The sequence below is a fragment of the Dipodomys merriami genome, unplaced genomic scaffold, assembly GCF_024711535.1.
Source record: "Dipodomys merriami isolate MVZ:Mamm:240054 unplaced genomic scaffold, mDipMer1.0.p SCAF_400, whole genome shotgun sequence".
Classification (NCBI taxonomy): domain Eukaryota; kingdom Metazoa; phylum Chordata; class Mammalia; order Rodentia; family Heteromyidae; genus Dipodomys; species Dipodomys merriami.
In genome coordinates this window covers 778,440-796,296 of record NW_027205605.1, presented here as the reverse complement: position 1 = coordinate 796,296, position 17,857 = coordinate 778,440, and the positions used below count along the sequence as shown (strand labels likewise).

Here is a 17,857-nt window from a genome sequence, read left to right as displayed (position 1 = left end):
GGGGGCAGTTGCTAATCAGGCGCTCCGTCCAGATGTGCGAGGGGTTGGGGCTCTCAGGGACACGCTCCCTTGGAGCTTCGATGAACCAATCAGGGCTCGGAAGGCGGGGCCCGGAGAGAGACAGCAGTACTGTCCAATGGGCCCTCATCGGGGGCCGGCCCTGGCCAATGGGAGCGCTCCTCCGCGACGCCCCGCCGCGCGGAGGCAGCTCCGGGGGCCGTTGTTCGGCGGCCGTAGGGATCGGCGGCGGTGGCTGGCGCGGCCGCGTTCCTGCTCTCGTCCCGGGTGAGCCTGGCGGCGACTCGCGCCCGGGGACCCCAGGAGGCCCCGGGGGCCTCCGTTTCGGAAGGCGTCTGGCCCGCAGGGGCGGGGCGCGGCCCCGGGCGGCGGCGGGGCGCGGCGGCGGGGTCTGCGCCGGGCGCTGGCGGAGCGGCGCTGCGCTCGTCGCGGCCCGGGGGAGCCGGGGAGCCGCCGCGCCCCGCCGCCCCGCAGCTCCGGCCGCCGCGCCCGGGGCGGAGCTGGGCTCGGCGCCGGCCTGGGCCGGGAGCCCGAGCCTCGCCGGCCGGCGTGGGGTGGGGGCGGCCCGCGGGGAGCCGGGCGCGGCCTCGGAGCCGCGGGGCCCGGGTTCGAGCCCCGCTGGCCGGCCGCGAGGGTCACGGCCTCTGCGCGCCGCCTCTAGCCCGGGGCCGCGGCTGTCCCTCCCCGCGGGGCGCTCGGGACCGGAGGGTGTCGGAGCCGCGTTCAGCCGCGAACGCTCGCCCGGCGACGCCAACGGCCGGGCCAACCGCCGCTCGCCCCGGGCACCCGGCCCGGCGCCGCCCGGGGCCCGCGGAGGCCCGGAGCCCCTCGGCCCCCTCGTGCTCCCCGCCACCCTCGGGAGCGCGGGGCAGCGGAGCGTCCCAAGGGCCAAAGCCCACAGGTGGCAGAACTCGCACCTCGAGCCGGGCCCGCCGGGCCCCCGCGTTCCTCCCTTCCCCGGCGCGCCCCGCGGAGGGCCGCTGCACCCGATCACCCCCGGCGGCCCGCAGGTCGGAGCCCTGCCGGGAGCCCGACCCCCCCGACCGGCTCTGTGCGCTTCGCATCTTAGGTTTGGTTTCGGTTTTTGTTCTTGCCGGGCCTGGGCGCCGCCCCCGCCGCCGGCCTTTCCCGCCCGGGCTGACTTTGAACCGCGGTCTCAGACCTCAGCCTCCTGAGTAGCGGGATGACCGGCGCCCGGTGCAGCTCCGTTCAGAAGCCCCTTCCTGGGAAGCGCCTCCCTGGCCGCCCTCCTCCGAGTTCCCGCCATCTCATCCCTAGTTGTCTCTGCTTTCTCTTTAAATAGTCTGTGCAGGCCTGTAATCCTGCTCAGGAGGCTGAGAGCTGAGGATCGCGGTTCAAAGCCAGCCCGGGCCGGAAAGGCCGCGAGACTCTTCTCCAATAAGCCACCAGAAAACCGGAAGTGGCGCTGTGGCTGGAGCGCTCTCCGGGGAAGGGACAGCGCCCAGGCCCAGGGTTCAACAACGAGAATCCGCTTCATACATCCTCTTCGTTTTTCTTGGTCACCAAGTTGTTCTTTTGCCAGAAGCGATATATTTTTACAAGTTTGTAAACATTCTCAGTGCCAGGGCAGCTGGTTTGATCGTGCCAAAACTATTACAGAGCCTTTCTTAGGGCTCAGTGTTCAGACTTCTATTTTTTCTGTGTGTGTGTCATGGAAAGGAAAAATTTGAAGTAAATATTGGTAGAGAAGGTAACAGCGCTTTGCTTTCTGCATTGCCCTTTAAAAAGAAAGAAGTTTATTTTTTTTGGTTAGTCATGGGGCTTGAACTCAGGGCCTGGGCACTATTCCTGAGCTTTTGTGCTAGTGCTTGAGCTACAGCTCCACTTCTGGCTTTGTGGTGTTTGTTTTTTTTTTTTTGTCGGTCGTGGGGCTTGAACTCTGGGCCTGGGCGCTGTCCCTCAGCTCTTCAGCTCAAGGCGAGCGCTCTACCACTTGAGCTACAGCGCCACTTCCGGTTTTCTGGTGGTTTATTGGAGATAGGAGTCTCACGGTCTCTCCTGCCCGGGCTGGCTTTGAACCGTGATCCTCAGATCTCAGCCTCCTGAGTAGCTAGGATGACAGGCGTGAGCCACCAGCGCCCGGCTTGGCTTTGTGGTGTTTAATTGGAGGTAAGAGTCTCACAGCTTTCCTTCCAGGCTGACTTTACACTGTGATCCTCAGTCTCAGCCTCTGAGCAGCCAGGATCCCAGGCGTGGGTCACTGGTGCCCAGTAGGCCGGTGTTCATGTTCACTTCACTTTCTGGCACCTGGCATTTAACCAGATGGAGCCACACTTCCAGCGTGGTATTTTTACTATTTTTTGCATGTCACCCCCAAAGCAGAAATGAAAGTTCATCTTTCTTTGCAGTTCTCAGAAGAGTAAAAGATGGCGGAATTTCCCGATGACCAGGATACTCGTCTTTGTAACAACTGGTAAGAATTGAAACCTGATGTTCAATGAGGATAAACTAACCTCTGTAACAAATTGTTATTTTTGGTAGGTCAAAATTGCAACTGTATACTGTATTGTACAAGTCAGTAGAGCTAGAGCTGCTTAACAATTTTGAAAAATTGCCTGTTTTAGTCATTTGCTAGGGCAGCTGGCTTGGGTGGAGTGAGCAGCCGTGACCGGGCTGGGAGGCGGGGCTCTGCTTCCTGCATTTAATGACTGACTCTGTTGCATGGACTGTTCTGGAGCCTCATTTGCTTTCCTTGGCTTGCTTGGGATTGAACCCAGGGCTTTGGCATGCTAGCAGGCACTGTATCACTCTATATTCCTGGGCCCTAGACTCTTTACTTTCCTGAGAGATTCCATCTTGAAAATAACCAGCCAAGAAAAGGCCTGGCTCAAATGGTAGAGCACCAGCTGTGAGCAAGCAAGCCAAGTTACGGCAAAGCCCTGAGTTTAAACATTGATACCAGCAGAAACAAACCCTAAAAAAACAAACAAAACCCAACAACAGTAATTGAACAAATTTCCATATGATAGCACTGTTCAAGGTAAGGCACAGATCGATTAGTAATGCCTGTCTGTTGTTTTGGTCTGTTTCTGTAGCTCAAAAGAAATACCCGTGTTTAACTTTACCATCCATGAAATCCACTGTCAAAGGAACATTGGTGTGTGTCCCATCTGCAAGGAACCGTTTCCCAAATCCGAAATGGAGATTCACATGGCTACAGAACACAGTCAGGTGAGAGACACCAGTTCCCCCAGGGTTGATGTGTTTTACTTGCAGTTGTTCTTAAATGTGTTATACTTGTGATTTTGCAATAAGAGAAGAGCGTACTGTCTTTTTTTTGTATTGCTTTTTTCTTTTTTTTGCTTGGTTCTGAGGCTTGAACTCAGCCTGGGCACTGTCCCTGAGCTGCTTTGTGCTCAAGGCTAGTGCTTTACCACTTGAGCCACAGCACTACTTCTGGCTTTTCTGAATAGTTTATTGGTGGTAAGAGTCCCATGGACTTTCTTGCCTGGCCTGGAACCATGATCCTCAGATCACAACCTCCTGAGTAGCTAGTGCCGGCCACATTGTCTTTTTTTTTTTTTGTCGGTTGTGGGGCTTGAACTCTGGGCCTGGACACCGTCCCTCAGCTCTTCAGCTCAAGGTGAGCACTCTACCACTTTAGCTATAGCGCCACTTCTGGTTTTCTGGTGGTTTGTTGGAGATTAGAGTTTCATGGACTTTCCTGCGGGCTGGCTTTGACCCAAGATCCTCAGATCTCAGCCTCCTGAGTAGCTAGGATGACAGGCGTGAGCCACTGGTACCGGCCCACACTGTCATTTTAAAGCTAGCTTATTCTGACTTTTTACCCTAGGTGGTCTGCAAATGTAACAAGAAGCTGGAGAAGAGGCAGTTGAAGAAGCATGAGGTTTGTAGTCATGTACTATGAAGGGAGGAACTTACATGGGTTGTTCTTACTAAGATTTCAGAGCACATGGAAAAACAGTTTGATAGACTTATTATAATTTTTTTTCTTTTCTTTTCCCTCCCTCTCTCCCTCCCTCCCTCCCTCCCTCCCTCCCTCCATTCCTCCCTTCCTGTCAGTTGTGGGGATTAAACTCAGGGCCTGGGCACTGTCCTTGAGTTTTATTTATTTATTTATTTATTTTTGGGTCCGGTCGTGGGGTCTGAACTCTGGGCCTGGGCGCTGTCCCTCAGTTCTTCAGCTCAAGGCTAGCGCTCTACCACTTGAGCCACAGCTCATGGCTTTGTAACCTGAATGGTTGCAACAGAGTCCAAGTGGAGTTTGTACTAGTGTGTGGCACCAGGAACTCTACACCATGTCCTTTGGATAGATCAAACACTTACGTCGAGTTCAGACTCAATGTCAAGTTCATTTTATGTACTGTTCTCATATCTTTTAGAGAAGCCTTACCTGGGGCCCATTCACATTTTTCAGGAAAATACTTTGGGAAAGCTAACAGTCTTTTTTTTTTTTTTTTTTTTGCTGGTCATGGAGCCTGAACTCTGGGCCTGGGCGTTGTCTCTCAGTTCTTCAGCTCAAGGCTAGCACTCTACCACTGGAACCACAGCACCCCTTCCAGCTTTTTCTGCTTATGTGGTGCTGAGGAATCGAACCCAGGGCCTCAGGCATGCGAGGCAAGCGCTCTACCACTGAGCTACCTTCCCAGCCCCTGTTCTTGAGTTTTTTTGCTTAACGCCATCACTCATCACTTTGAGCCACAGCATTTCCCCTTTTCTGGTGGTTCATTGAAAATCAGAGTCTCACAGACTTTGCTGCTGTTGCTGGCTTTGAACTGTGATCCTCAGATCTCAGCCTCCTGAGTAGCTAGGATTGATTACAGGCGTGAGCACCAGCACCTTGCCTTGGCTGATTTTTAGGTATCGATGAACAAAACTACATGATGGCAGGGCAGCTTCGAAGATTCCTTCTAAGAGTTTCTTGAAGAACTCTGGAGACACACAGAGGAAACTGTAGTTTTCAAACCCTTAGAAAACTAGATGACCAAGAAAGCTAGGGATTGAAAGAGAAGATGGGAGTTTTCTTTTCTGTCCTAAAGGCACAGCCTCTTAAGAGTGTGTGTTAACTGCTCATTGCCGTGTGTTGCAGGAGACCGACTGCCCTCTGCGGCTTGCTCTCTGCCAGCACTGCGATTTGGAACTTGCTGTTCTCAAACTGAAGGAGCATGAAGAGTACTGTGGGGCCCGGACGGAGCCGTGCGGCAGCTGTGGACGCAATGTCCTCGTGAAAGACCTGAAGACTCACCCTGTCGTTTGTGGCAGAGAGGAAGTGGAAAAGAGGAACACCACTGCTATGTCTCCTAATGCGTATGATGAGGCGTGGGGTCAAGACAGAATCTGGATTGCTTCCCAGCTCCTCAGACAGATCGAGTCTCTGGACCCACCTGTGCGGCTGTCCTCGAGGCCCCTGAGAAGCCTTGAGTCAGACTCTGTGCACAGCAGGACTTCAAGCCAAAGGAATGTGCCAGCCCATTTTCCAATTCAGAATAATCTGTGTGAGTTACATTTGGGGTTAGGGTACCCCGGGAATGGCAGCACCATCCCTGGGGCAAATGAGGCCATGTAGATTATGATAGTAGAAGTCTGCCAGGCTAAGGAGAGTAGAGTTCCTACTTTTCCTGTGGAATAGCAATGTCAGAACCTTGGTAGATTTCTGTAGGGTTGATGCTGCTGTTGCTGCAAGTAGCTGATACTCCTTATATTTGTTTCTGCAGAGTGCTTTCCATGTATGAGCTCAGTTCTCAACAGGAAGAACATGCAAAATGTTTAGGCCAGTGCCTGGCCAGTAGTGGTGCTTAGTAACGGAGTGACTTTTCTTGTGCTGGGGAGGGAACCCACGTCCTTGGAGTTAGGCAAGCATGCCACCCGAGTTCCACCCCTCGCAATTGCTCGGTAACAGTACCATTTCTGTAGTACTGGAGAGTGAACTCAGGTCTCATGCTTGTCCATCCCCAAGCTATGCCCCCATTCCAGCGTTGCAGATCAGTAAAATACTGTAATAATAGTGCATCTTAATCTGATGGCACACGTAGGGTTCAGAGGATGCTGATGGACTCGTGTAGATTTGGAAACTTGAGGTCTGGCTATATCTCCAACGTATCTTGAGTGCTGATTGTTTTTGTTCAGTTGAAGAACAAGAAAGACAGGAAAGGAACAGAAGCCAGCAGCCCCCCACAAAGAGTGGTGAAGATAGCGCAAATCTGGACTTCATGCTGGCCCTCAGTCTGCAGAGTGAAGGCCAGGCCTCCAGCATGGCGGAGCAGGACTTCTGGCAGGCTGTGTGCGAGGCGGAGCAGCTGCACAGTGGTCCCGGTTCTTTGATTGATAGGAAAGGTAGGTGTGAACATTCTGCGTTAGACTAATTTTTGTTACATTATACAACGTGTAACATTGTCACACATTTTTGTAGGTGCTGGGATTTAATTCAAGGCTTCCTGGCTAGGCGGGCACTCTCCCTCTTGGGCCTTGTGTTTAGCCCTTTTTGTTTTTTGCTTGGGTTTTGCTGTTTTGCGTAGGCTAGCCTGGACTGCAATCTTGTGGATCTCGGCCAGGATCGGGCTTTAGCTACTGTACCAACCTGAAATATGTATATGTGTGTGTATATGCGTGTGTCACGGGGGATGGCAGGCATGCACCACTGGGCCTGTGCCACCGCACTCGGCCATTGGTTGAGTTTGAGTCTCCAATTTTCATCCCCCAATCTCTGACTGCCAAGTAGCTAGGATTGAGACACTTTGCCTGGCTAGGTTCTCACTTTTGTTGCTTTTTAATCAATTCCGTTTTTGTTGTTGTTGCATCTAACTGTGAGCTTACCTAGGTGCAGCAGATGAGACCATGCTGCCTTGTGAATTTTGTGAAGAGCTCTACCCAGAAGACCTGCTGATTGACCACCAGGTGTGTTGAGAACCGAACTGTGCAGTTGGTGAAGTCATACGCACACTCAGTGCCCAGCTGATGTGTGGCTGTGGAAGTCGGCCTTTTTTCCTCCTAGAAACACCATGCTCATTCTGGCTGTTGCCCTGTGAGATCACTTCTGGGTGATTTGGAGGTTTGCACCTCTGAACCAAGTTCCTCCATGGTAGCTTCTGAGTTTTCCTGATTCTTTCCTTTTTTCTTTTATTCTTTCCATTTTTATTTATTTTTTTTGCTAGTACTGAGGCTAGAACTCAAGGCCTGGGCACTGGGTCTTAGCTTTTTTTTTTTTTGGCTCAAGTCTGGCATCCTGCCACTTGAATTACACCTTCACTTCCAACTTTTTGGTGTTTTTTTTTGTTTGTTTGTTTTTGGTTGGTCATCATGGGGCTTGAACTCTTGGCCTGAGCACTGTCCCTGTGCTCTTCAGCTCAAGGCAAGTGCTCTACCACTTGAGCTACAGTGCCACTTCCAGTTTTCTGGTGGTTTATTGGAGATAGGAGTCTCACAGTCTTTCCTGACCTGGCTGGCTTTGAACTGTGATCCTCAGATCTCAGCCTCCTGAGTAGCTAGAGTTATAGGTGTGAACCACCAGCGCCCGGCTTTTTGGTGTTTTGTTTTGGTGTTTTGTTTTGGGTGTTTTTTTTCGGTCGGTCGTGGGGCTTGAACTCTGGGTTTGGGCGCTGCCCTTGTGCTCTTCAGCTCAAGGCAAATGCTCTACCACTTGAGCCACAGCACCACTTCTGGTTTTCTAGCAGTTTATTGGAGATAAGAGTTTCAAAACTTTCCTGCCCGGGGTTGGCTTTGAACCGCGACCCTCAGATCTCAGCCTCCCGAGTAGCTAGGATTACAGGTGTGAGCCACCGGTGCCTGGCTTTTGGTGTTTTGTTTTGTTTTTTTTTTTAAAAGATAAGAGTCGGGCTGGGAAGTTGGCTCAGTGGTAGAGCGCTTGCCTTGCATACCTGAGGCCCTGGGTTCGATTCCTCAGCACCACATAAGCAAAAAGAAAAAAGCCGGAGGTGGCGCTGTGGCTCAAGTGGTGGGGCACTAGCCTTGAGCTGAAGAGCTGAGGGACAGTGCCCAGGCCCAGAGTTCATGCCCCACAACTGGACCAAAAAAAAAAAAAAAAAAAAAAAATCTGTTAAAAAGAAGATAAGAGTCTTCGTGGACTTTCTTGCTCAGGCTGGTTTTGAACTTCGATTCTCAGATAGCAGTCTTCTGAGTACCTAGGAAACAGTCTTGCTGGGTGGCTGAGGCTGCTCTTAACTCTTTCCTCAGCCTTCCGAGTGGGACTGGGACTACAGACTTGCACCATCCTGCTAGTTTTACAAGGGAGTCCACTCGACTCTGACTGTTTGGCCTAATGCAGCATTTCCAAAATTGCTCAATGCTGTGGTATTTAGCTCTAGGTAATGGAGCAGACTTTCCTTCATGAATGGGATAATACAACTTAATACATGTACTTACTGATTTAGAAGCAGCAAAAGAAAACTTACTAATAGGAATAATAACCAGGTTGGGTGCCAGTGGCTCACGCCTGCAATCCTAACTACTCAGGAGGTGAGATTTGAGGGCTAAGGTTTGAAACTAGCCCAAGGCCAAAAAAAAAAAAAAAAGCTTGAGACTCTTTTTGTCCAATTAAGCATAAAAACCTGGAAGTAGAGGTGTGGCTCAAGTGGTAGAGTTCAAGCCTTGATCAAATAAGCCAAGCAAGAGTGCAAGGCTAGGCTGGGAAGGTGGCTCAGTGGTAGAGCGCTTGCCTTGCATGCTCAAGGCCCTGGGTTCAATTCCTCAGCACCACATAAGTAGGAAAAAAAAGCCGGAAGTAGCGCTGTGGCTCAAGTGGTAGAGTGCTAGCCTTGTGCTGAAGAGCTGAGGGACAGCGCCCAGGCCCAGAGCTCAGGCCCACGACCGATGGGAAAAAAAAATATAATATTTGCATCTTTCTCTTAGTTTGGTAGTATCTTGGATCTTTGTAAATTTAGAAAGAACAATCACATGAACAAAATAGGAAAACAGTCTAGGAGATGAGGGATGTGCTTTGGGTTCTAGTCCTAGTGCCATCCACACATACAAGATCATCCGGCTAGGTATGGTGCTCAGGAGATGAATGCAGGTGGGTACAGAGTTCAAGGTTGGCCGGAGTCGAAGTGAGATCCTACCTATTTCAAAATAAAGTTCCAAAGACAAGGCTAGAGGCATGGTTCAAGTGATAGAGTGGACTTACTGTGTATACAGCAATAGGTTCAATAACCAGAACCACCCAACACCATAAAGTAAACCAATAAAGATTCTAGTTATGTTCTCCTCACCCTTTTTTAGCCCTCCTCAATATTAAGTAGTAGTAAAATGCTTTGATTTTAACCTCTGATTTTTAAAATCTGGTGTTTGTTTTTTAATGACAGACAAGCTGTAATCCATCACGTGCCTTACCTTCACTTGGTCCTGACAGCTCTTCTTCCAGCCGGGTGGAGGATCCTGGCGATCTTTTCCAGAACATTCTGCAGCAGGCGACATATGACCAGTTAGGCTTTGTGACAGGCCTAAGCACTCTGTCTCCCGTGGAAGGCGGCGTCGTCATCCCATGTGAATTCTGTGGGGTGCAGCTAGAGGAAGAGGTGCTGTTCCATCACCAGGTACAAGCTCCTGGAGTGTCTGTCTGTCTGTCTGTTGAACCTCTGTGAGTGAATTTGAGCTTTCCGCACTTTAGCATTTCCACCTGTTCAGAAATTCATGCCCTGTTTTGGGACCTATCTGAGGGCCTGCCTTCTGGCCACGGACCTCAAACCAGGACTGCATTTATGTGGGCACAGAGCCTTTCGGGTTTCCTGCCTGAGCCACAGGTGCCAGCTTTACTTCACTTTTGTAAGAAATCTAAGCATTGGGCTGGGAAGGTGGCTCAGTGGTAGAGTGCTTGCCTAGCATGCAGGAAGCATGGAGCCTTAGGTTCGATTCCTCAGCACCACCTACACAGAAAAAGCCGGAAGTGGTGCTGTGGCTCAAGGGGCAGAGTGCTAGCCTTGAGCAGTCTCCAGGCTCTGAGTTCAAGCCCCCAGGAATGGCCAAAAAAAAAAAAAAAAAATCTAGGTATTGGATGCACCACTGGAGACAATCAAGCGAGCTGCACTTGTCGGCACGCACGGCATGCTTCTCTGGGCCCCCGAGGCCAGCCCTTCCTCGGTGCCCTCAGTGCCTTTGATGCTGTGGGATGGCTGCTTGTCCCCACCGTGGGCTTCTTCCTTCCAGGACCTGCTTAGTGCCTGTCAGCCTCCCTCCACAGTGCATGATCACCCTACCTGCTGTGCCCCCTTTGCTCCCAGCCCTCTCAATTCGGATGACTAGTTTTGGTTTTGCTTGTTTAGGACCAGTGTGACCAGCGCCCAGCCACGGCACACAGCCACGGGACGGAGGGCTTCCGGAGACAGGATCCTCAGCGGCAGGAGGCCTCACCAGAGCAGCTCCGGAGGCGCAGCAGGCACCAGGGTACCCGCCCGGCTGCACTCAGCCGTGGCCTGGCCCGCCACTGGCTCTGTACCCTCCGCCCCTCCTCTGTTGCCTTCTGGGGGCTGTGGGGATCTTGGGTTACCTGGCACCAAGGGTCTCCCGGGAAGCTCCACTGGGGCCAGTTGAGTGCCCCTGTTCTCCTGAGCTGTCGCCCTGAGGCTGCATTGCTGGGATAAAGGCTCTGGGTAGCCTTGAGTCCCATTAGAATTAGCTGTGCATCTCCTGTGCATGCACTGTTAGTACTGCTGTTAGTCACAAGACTCATGGCTAGAAAAGTGGACTATTTTCAAACTTACCACTGTAGAACCAATTAGAAATGAGGCTCGCACACACACTTTGTGAACCATTAGGAGACTCACTAGTGTGTGGAGTAGATCGTCCTGATTTTCTCCTGGAGTTCGGAGTTCAGGTATCCTTTAGGGGCCCCGTTGTTTTCTATTCAGAATAGTTCAGTTCCTGCCCGGAATCCAGCATTAATAGCAAGAGTAGACTTTGCTCTCAGGCTGTGACTCTTGTCTCTTCCCAGGAGACCTGTCTTCTGGTTACATGGAGGACACCAAGCAGGGGCCTGCGAAAGGCTCCGCCTATCCTCTGCCTCCCAGCAGACCCATGAATAATATGACCGCGACCTGCAACCGACTGTTAAAATCAACGCCAGGCCCCAGGTCTGGGTACCAGCCCAGCCCTCCACGAGTGCTGAAGCTCAACAACGCAGACGGCCAGGAGCTCCGGGGGCGGAGCTGGGGAGGACAGAATAGCTCAATGGCCACGGACCACCCCTCAGTGATTCACTCTATCCGAAATCTCTACCCCGAAAACCTGGTGCCCTCCCTCCCCCGTGGGCCTGCGGGGGGCTATGGAGCCAGGTAAGCACGGGTAGCTAGGGGTGGTACTTGGAGCTGGCACTTGAGCACAGCGCAGGGGAGCGTGGTCGGGTCTGGTCACTGCCTTGGCGTGCTGAGCACACGCTGCCTCCGCTGTCCGCCAGCTTTCCTGTTGATTTGCTGCGAAGGGCCGCTCTGGGCACCGCTGGGTTCTCGGTGTCCCTTCACCGTTGGACTCTGCTCAGGGGCATCTCGGGAGCTGGTGTTTCTCCCTTTTCTTCCAGCAGCAGGAGTGAAGGCAGCAGGAGCTCCCGGGCCGCCCCTGCCGCTGCCAACTACCGCAGCCGAGGCGCCAAGGTAGCGGGGTGGCAGGCGAGGTGGGGCTGGTTGTGGGAAGGACTTCCTTTGGCCTTTGGAGAGGGGGCTTCAGCCCCATTCCCCCCGCCGCTCAGCCTGCCTTCGTGTTGCTCTGGTGCAGGCGAAGCCAAAGCCACAGGGGGCTGGCGATGCTGAGGAGGAAGAGGAGGAGTGATGACATCCAGAGGCTTGAGCCCCGCGCCCCGCGCCCACCTTCTATGCACACAGCACTTGCCACCGCAGGCCTTTCTCTCAGGCTCTTCAGGCAGGAGAGGCTTCGTGGATTTTTTACTTTTTCTAGGTTCTGGCCATTTTGTGTCTTTGGGCTTGTGCTGCAGGACTCTGGGTGTGAGGGAGGGAGGGAGGCCGCGGAGGGAGGCCGGGAGGCACGTCCGGCCTCCACTGCCTCTCATGGCTCTGCCCACCAGGCTCTGTGTTTTGACACTGCCGCCGCCGCTCCTTGGTGCTTTGCAGTCCTGGTGGAGGGAAGGGGGAGGGGAGGGTTTTAGGAAACTGGCAGCCACCAGTGATTTTTTTTTTCCTGTGGGCTCTTAAGCTTGGGACTTTTGGGACCTTCCCTGTGTGCTTCCTGACCAGCTCCAGCCTCTGGCCTCTGATGCTCGCTCGTAGGCCAGTCATGGTGTCAGGAAGGAGGCCCGAGGGGAGTCGAGCGTAGGTGCGTGCGCGGGGGCTGTGTGTTAAGCTGCTTCTGTGGCACTTGGCATCGCTGCCTCCTGTTCGGGTGGCTGCTGTGGCTTCCGGTCCTCACTGCCCTCTCCTCGGGCAGCTGGTGGCTGCCTGTCCTGGCTGGGCCCTGCTGTGGTCAGGACGGAGGCCCCAGGCCTAGGCTTGGAAAGCGCTGCTAGAGCCCCTTTCCCTTCTTTTTATTTTACTATTATAATTATTATCTGTTCCTTGTAATAGAAATAAAGTTTGTACTTGGAGTTCAGCCAGGCTGTCGGCTCCGTGGAGACTCGGGGAGCTGGTGGCGGGCAGTTTCTTCAGTACCCCGTCACCTGGCAGCCCTGCCGTGGGCATCCGGGGCTTGCAGGTGATCTGCCCCCTGAGCTGTGCCTGTACCCTGCGGCTCAACAGTTTTGACCTGGGCAGGCTTTGTGCCTGCCATGATCCTGCCTCTCCGCCTCCCGTGGGGAGATGGGTGTGAGCTACAGCGCCTGGTGTGGCAGCTTTTCAAGGAGAGGCTTGCTGAAGCTCCAGTGATAGCTCAGGGGGCCGGGGAGGGGGCTCTGACTGAACAGAGAAGGGCAGATTGTTCGCAAGCCTCAATTTGGAGCCAGGCACAGAAATACACCTCTGTAGTCGCAGCCCTTGGAAGGCCAAGGACAGCCAGGACTTCAGCTCCAAACAAAACCCAAGCAGCCTGCACGTGCTCTCATAGTGGCTCCTTGCTGGGACTTTCTCTGCCCACTCTGCCCATTGCAGTTTGTGCAGAGCCTTTCAGCCCCCTAGCTCATTTGAAGCTCATTTGTTCTTCCAACAAGCTAGTGTGTGTGTGGGGGGGGGGGGGGGGGGGAGGGGCGAGAGGAGAGGGAGGGCCAGTGCGGTGGTGGCAAGTAAGGCACATGGAAACAGTAGCAATTTACAGAAGGCTGTGCCACTTGCTTTTGACACATGGAGGACTCTGAACAAAGACTCATCTTGAGAAGAAAGAGCACTGTGCTGGGGTGAGATGTTACCCTGCTCGAGCTCAGGAAGAAGGAAAACCGTCCCGAGAGGCGCCAGGGTGGCCCAAGAGTGGCCACTGGCTTGGAGGTCCCTGGTAGCTGAAGTACAGCTCTTCCCGCCCTCAGCTGCGGGCGGGGGGAGGGGCAGGGGTGTCCCCCCAGGGGTGGGGCTTGGCTGTATCCAATCACGGTGGACTCATTTGCTTTCAGTTTATAGGAATGGATAGTTCCTAATAGCTTAGAAAGTGGATATAATTTTTGAAAATCTTTAAAGTCTTACCTGTAACTAAGAGTGCAGCTGAACAGTTGAATATTCATCTTAAATCATCTCCCCAAAGCCAACAGTGTTGAGGCTTAATTTTTTTTTCTGGTATTCACTGCTGTGTTTCTGAATGATTCATTTGACAGTACTTTTTTTTTTTTTTTTTTTACTTCTATCACATTTGCTTTGTCATTCTTTTAATCCTTTTCCCTCCGGGACCAGTCTGCCTATTTTGGGCTGCCTGCCATAGCTCTAAGAACAGGCACACGTGCCATGATGCCTCGTGTCCAGGCTGGCCTGGAGCTATGATCCCCTCATCCTGGCCTCTCACAGCTGGGGTGACAGGCACGCACCTGTTGACTGAAGAAATCCCTTTACGTGCAGGCTGCCTCCCACTGAAATCTCCTGATCTCAGGCTCGAGTCACTGGTGCCTGGCCCGTTTGTGTGTGTGTGTGTGTGTGCGCACACACGCATTGAGTGCACCTACATGTGTATGCATGCAGGTACAGTAGCTTGAGATCCGCAACCTGGCATGCTCTCAGCTTGCTTGATTACAGCTGGCACTCTACCACTTGAACCATGCCTGCAGGACAGCATTTTACTGGTGAGTTGGACATGGAGTCTGGTGGACTTTACTGCCCAGGTTGGCTTTGAACGTCAGTCCTGATGTCAGCCTCCTGATTGTAGGCATGTGTCATTCACACCTGGTGTGGCCTTGAACTCTGACTTTCCTTGATGGCTTGACCTCTGTGAGTGCTGGTAGTACAAACAAGTAGGTGCCACTATACCTGGCTTTAAAAAAAAAAAAAAGCTGGGGTCTTGCTGTGCTGCCTCAACTGCTCTTGAAATCCTGTGATGAGCTATCTTCCTGTCTCCAGCCTTTTTCTGTATAGCAGGGACACCTGGGCACACCACCACACCTGGGTCTCCACTTTAGAAATCACGGTAAAACAACTAACATGAAACTTAAACGGTTTAATCATTTTCATGTTTGTACATCGGTGGCGCTAATTTATTGTGTCGCACCATTATCACCATCTAGGTTTAGAAGTTTTCATTTAGTCACAAAAGGACAATCTTGAATCCATTAAGCACGTACTTTCTCAACTGCATGTCTGATTTGTCTCTGGGTTTTCCAGTTCTCTCCATTTGAAAGATGTTTTTGTTAGGTATAGAATTCTAGATGGTAGGTTTTTCTTTCTTTGAATTTGGTGCTGTAATTTACTTTTTTTTTTTTTTTTAATTTAACTCAGGACCTGGGTGCTGTTCCTCAGCTCATTGTGCTCAAGGCCAGTGCTCTACCACTTGAGCCACAATGCCAATTCCAGTTTTCTGGTGGTTTATTGCTGAGGCTGGCTTTGAACTGTGATCCTCAGATCTCAGTCTCCTGAGTAGCTAGGATGACAGGCATGAGCCTCCAGCGCCTGCCTAGAGTTTATCTTGTTTGCATTGGTTCTATTAAGAAACTGGATGAAGGGCCCAGCTAGACCGTAATATTATTGTTGTTTATCTGTCTGGTTTGGAATGAGTGTAAAGCTTGATAGAACGAGCTTCGTGGTATTGCTTCCCTTTCTTTCAGTTCTGGCTCACACGACTCTTTCTCCCTGCAGCTGATTTCGGGCTCTCTCCCTTTGACAACTTGTGTAGTACCATGTTCTCCTTCTACTTTAAGTTACTTAATGAGTACTTTGTCTGGAAACTCATATCCTCTTTTTCTCCACTTTTCTTGAATTATGTTTCTCTTGGTTGCTACTCTTTTCAATTGTCTCTGTTTTTCTATTCCATGGATGATTTTAACCACATCCTTTGATCCTTACGTTCTTTTGTTACTGGGGCTTGAACTCAGGGCCTCACACTTGCTTGACTTGTTCACAGCTGGCACTCTGCCGCCTGAGCCATGCGAATGTGCAGTAGTGTCACAGCCTCATGGCACGGTGCGTGCTTCCTGTGAGGATGGTTAGGGCTCAGTCGCCCACGTTGCTGCGCAGTGTTCCGTGGAGGAGCTTCACTAGTTTGTGGCTGGGCGGTGCGCATTATTGCAGGCATGTATGTCATTTGGTAAGTGTATGTATATATTCCGGTTGGGTTTACACCCAGGAGCATTTCCAGTGCAGGAGATAAGAGTATTTGGTGCTAGTGTTTTCTAAACACAGTTGTAGCTACATTGCCACTGGCAGGTTTGTTTTGAACTCAGGTTCTTGCACTTTTGCTCAGCTGTCTTACAGCTGGTGCTCTACCACTTGATATACATTTTATAATCTTTTTGATGATTCATTTGGAGATGGAGTCTCAGACTTTGCCATGTGGGCTGGCTTTGTACGTCAGTCCTCCATATCTCAGTCTCCCGAATAGCTGGGATTATAGGTGAGCCACCAGTGCCCAGATTCATAACAATTTTGAGTTTTGATTGTTCCAGTCTTCCCTGACTGTCTTTATCTTTTTAACCCTTTTGGTAGTGCAGTAAGTATGTGCTATTATTTTGCTGGTTCTGGGATTTAACTCAGGGCCTGGGTGCTATCCCTGAGCCTCTTTGTGCTCAAGGCTAGCGCTCTACCACTTTGAGTCACATCTCCACTTCTGGTTTTCTGGTGGCTAATTAGAGATAAGAGTGTCAGGGGCTTTCCTGCCGGGGCTGGCTTTGAACCATGATCCTCAGATCTCAGCTACTCCTGAGTAGCTAGGATGACAGGCGTGAGCCACTGGCACCTGGTTTGGATGGCATACTTTTAAGGTGTACTCATTTTTTTCAAGAGACAACCCAAGAAGATAGCCTTGGAGTTGGAGAATAGAGGAATGCTTTCTGTACTTAGCCAGGAGGAGCACAGGTCTCAACCCCCAGCATTTAAATCTAAACAAAGGTCTTCTCTTTGCTAGGAGGGGCTGTGCCCATCCACTTCCAGCACCCTGGGCAACACACAGGATGAGGAAGGGAAGAGGCGTGCCCCGTGCTCTCCTAATGAACACACAGTGGAGATCCTTGCTCTGAAAGTGCATTCATGAGGGAGGGGAAAAGAGGTGGTATGAGTAAGGATTCTCATGATAAATGAGAACCAAGTTAGGTTCTCAGGCATAGATGCTAGAGGCTATGTGGGGAGGGGATGCAGGGATGGATACAGACACACATGCACATTAACACACATACATATATACACACACACACACATGGGGGTGGGGAGGGAGAGTGAGCCCTGCCAGCTTCTTACCTCTTCATGCATCGCTGTGGCACAAAGTGGTGAGCTGTACTACGTGCTCCTGCAAGCCCGTGCCGGTGAACAGCCAGACTCCTGCTGTGGAAACCCTACCCCAGGCAGGGGAGCACAGAATGGATGGCAGGACACGCAGGCTCGGCTCGGCCCTGACCTTGGCTCTGGCTCCTTCAGCTGTCTTCCATGGGCAAGGTGGGCAGGTCAGAAGCCTGGTGGAGTAAAAATCACGGACTGCACAGACCATCGTCATTAGAAACACTTTAATTCCCAGCCACTTGGCGGCGCTCAAGGACCAGAGCCGTCCAAGCAACTCCAAGCTTTGAACTTGCTCAGCAAGAGTAGATGATCGCACACTTAGGGTAAATCAGAATTAGATGAAGGTTATTTATTGGTGTGACTTTTTTTTTTTTTCCTGTAGTGAGCTTCCTTTACACAGCATAGTGTAAATCGCATCGGATTGAATGAAAAGTCTGTTAAATGCAACCATAAATAATTATAATAAATATACATCAAGTAACTTTACAGCACACGTAGTTTAGGGCCGCGGTTTGGATCTGTCTGGACCTCAGTGTGCTCTGGGAGAAGCAGCTGAGTTAGCAGCGCTTTCCCATTCACGGCTCTCGTCTTCTGACCAAGTGATGGGCCGACAGAAGCTTCCAGAACCCCTCTCAGAGAGGCAGCTGACAGACTCCAAGTCCCTTCAAGGGATGTGGATTGGAGGGAACCAAGAACGTAGATACGGGGAAGAAACCACCTGTGATAATTCAAAGGCTCTTTCATTACGCAGAAGTGAAGTGAGAGGATCCTTGTGGGAGCGCATCCCGAGGTGCCCCATGCCTCAATCCGGGGGCAGGGGCGCCAGCCATCTTCTTTCAGAGCAGCGGACTTGCGGTGGACACTCATCTGGGGTGACTCTTGCCCGGTGTGGCTGTGGCATCACCAGGGACTAGGCTGATCTTGTCCTCAGGCTTGGGGGAGGGTCTTTCCTAAGACAGGAGGGGGGAGCCACTGCTGCTCGGGCCGCGGGGAAGGGGATGCGGTCCTCCCGTGCACCGGGCAGGCCCTCCGGGGCGATGTCACGCAACGTCAGCCTCCGTGGGAGCTGA

General features: G+C 52.0%; 1 protein-coding gene across 4 annotated transcripts; it reads left to right on the top strand.

Annotated features, from left to right (window-relative positions):
- Nucleotides 1–214: 214 nt before the first annotated feature.
- On the top strand, nucleotides 215–12,546 carry LOC138806574 (TRAF-type zinc finger domain-containing protein 1-like). 4 transcript variants are annotated; one of them, XM_069992001.1, is made up of 12 exons: nucleotides 215–285; nucleotides 2,388–2,452; nucleotides 3,075–3,210; nucleotides 3,833–3,886; nucleotides 5,090–5,495; nucleotides 6,127–6,333; nucleotides 6,818–6,894; nucleotides 9,318–9,548; nucleotides 10,275–10,395; nucleotides 10,943–11,282; nucleotides 11,528–11,597; nucleotides 11,719–12,546. In XM_069992001.1, exons 2-12 carry the CDS (start codon nucleotides 2,406–2,408, stop codon nucleotides 11,770–11,772), a joined length of 1,743 nt encoding a protein of 580 aa, XP_069848102.1. In that variant the 5' UTR covers nucleotides 215–285; nucleotides 2,388–2,405; the 3' UTR covers nucleotides 11,773–12,546. The 4 variants fall into 4 exon arrangements, with proteins under 4 accessions (XP_069848102.1, XP_069848099.1, XP_069848100.1 ...); XM_069991998.1 differs by having other exon boundaries at nucleotides 11,525–11,597; XM_069991999.1 differs by lacking the exon at nucleotides 215–285 and adding an exon at nucleotides 912–1,028 and having other exon boundaries at nucleotides 11,525–11,597.
- Nucleotides 12,547–17,857: the final 5,311 nt, after the last annotated feature.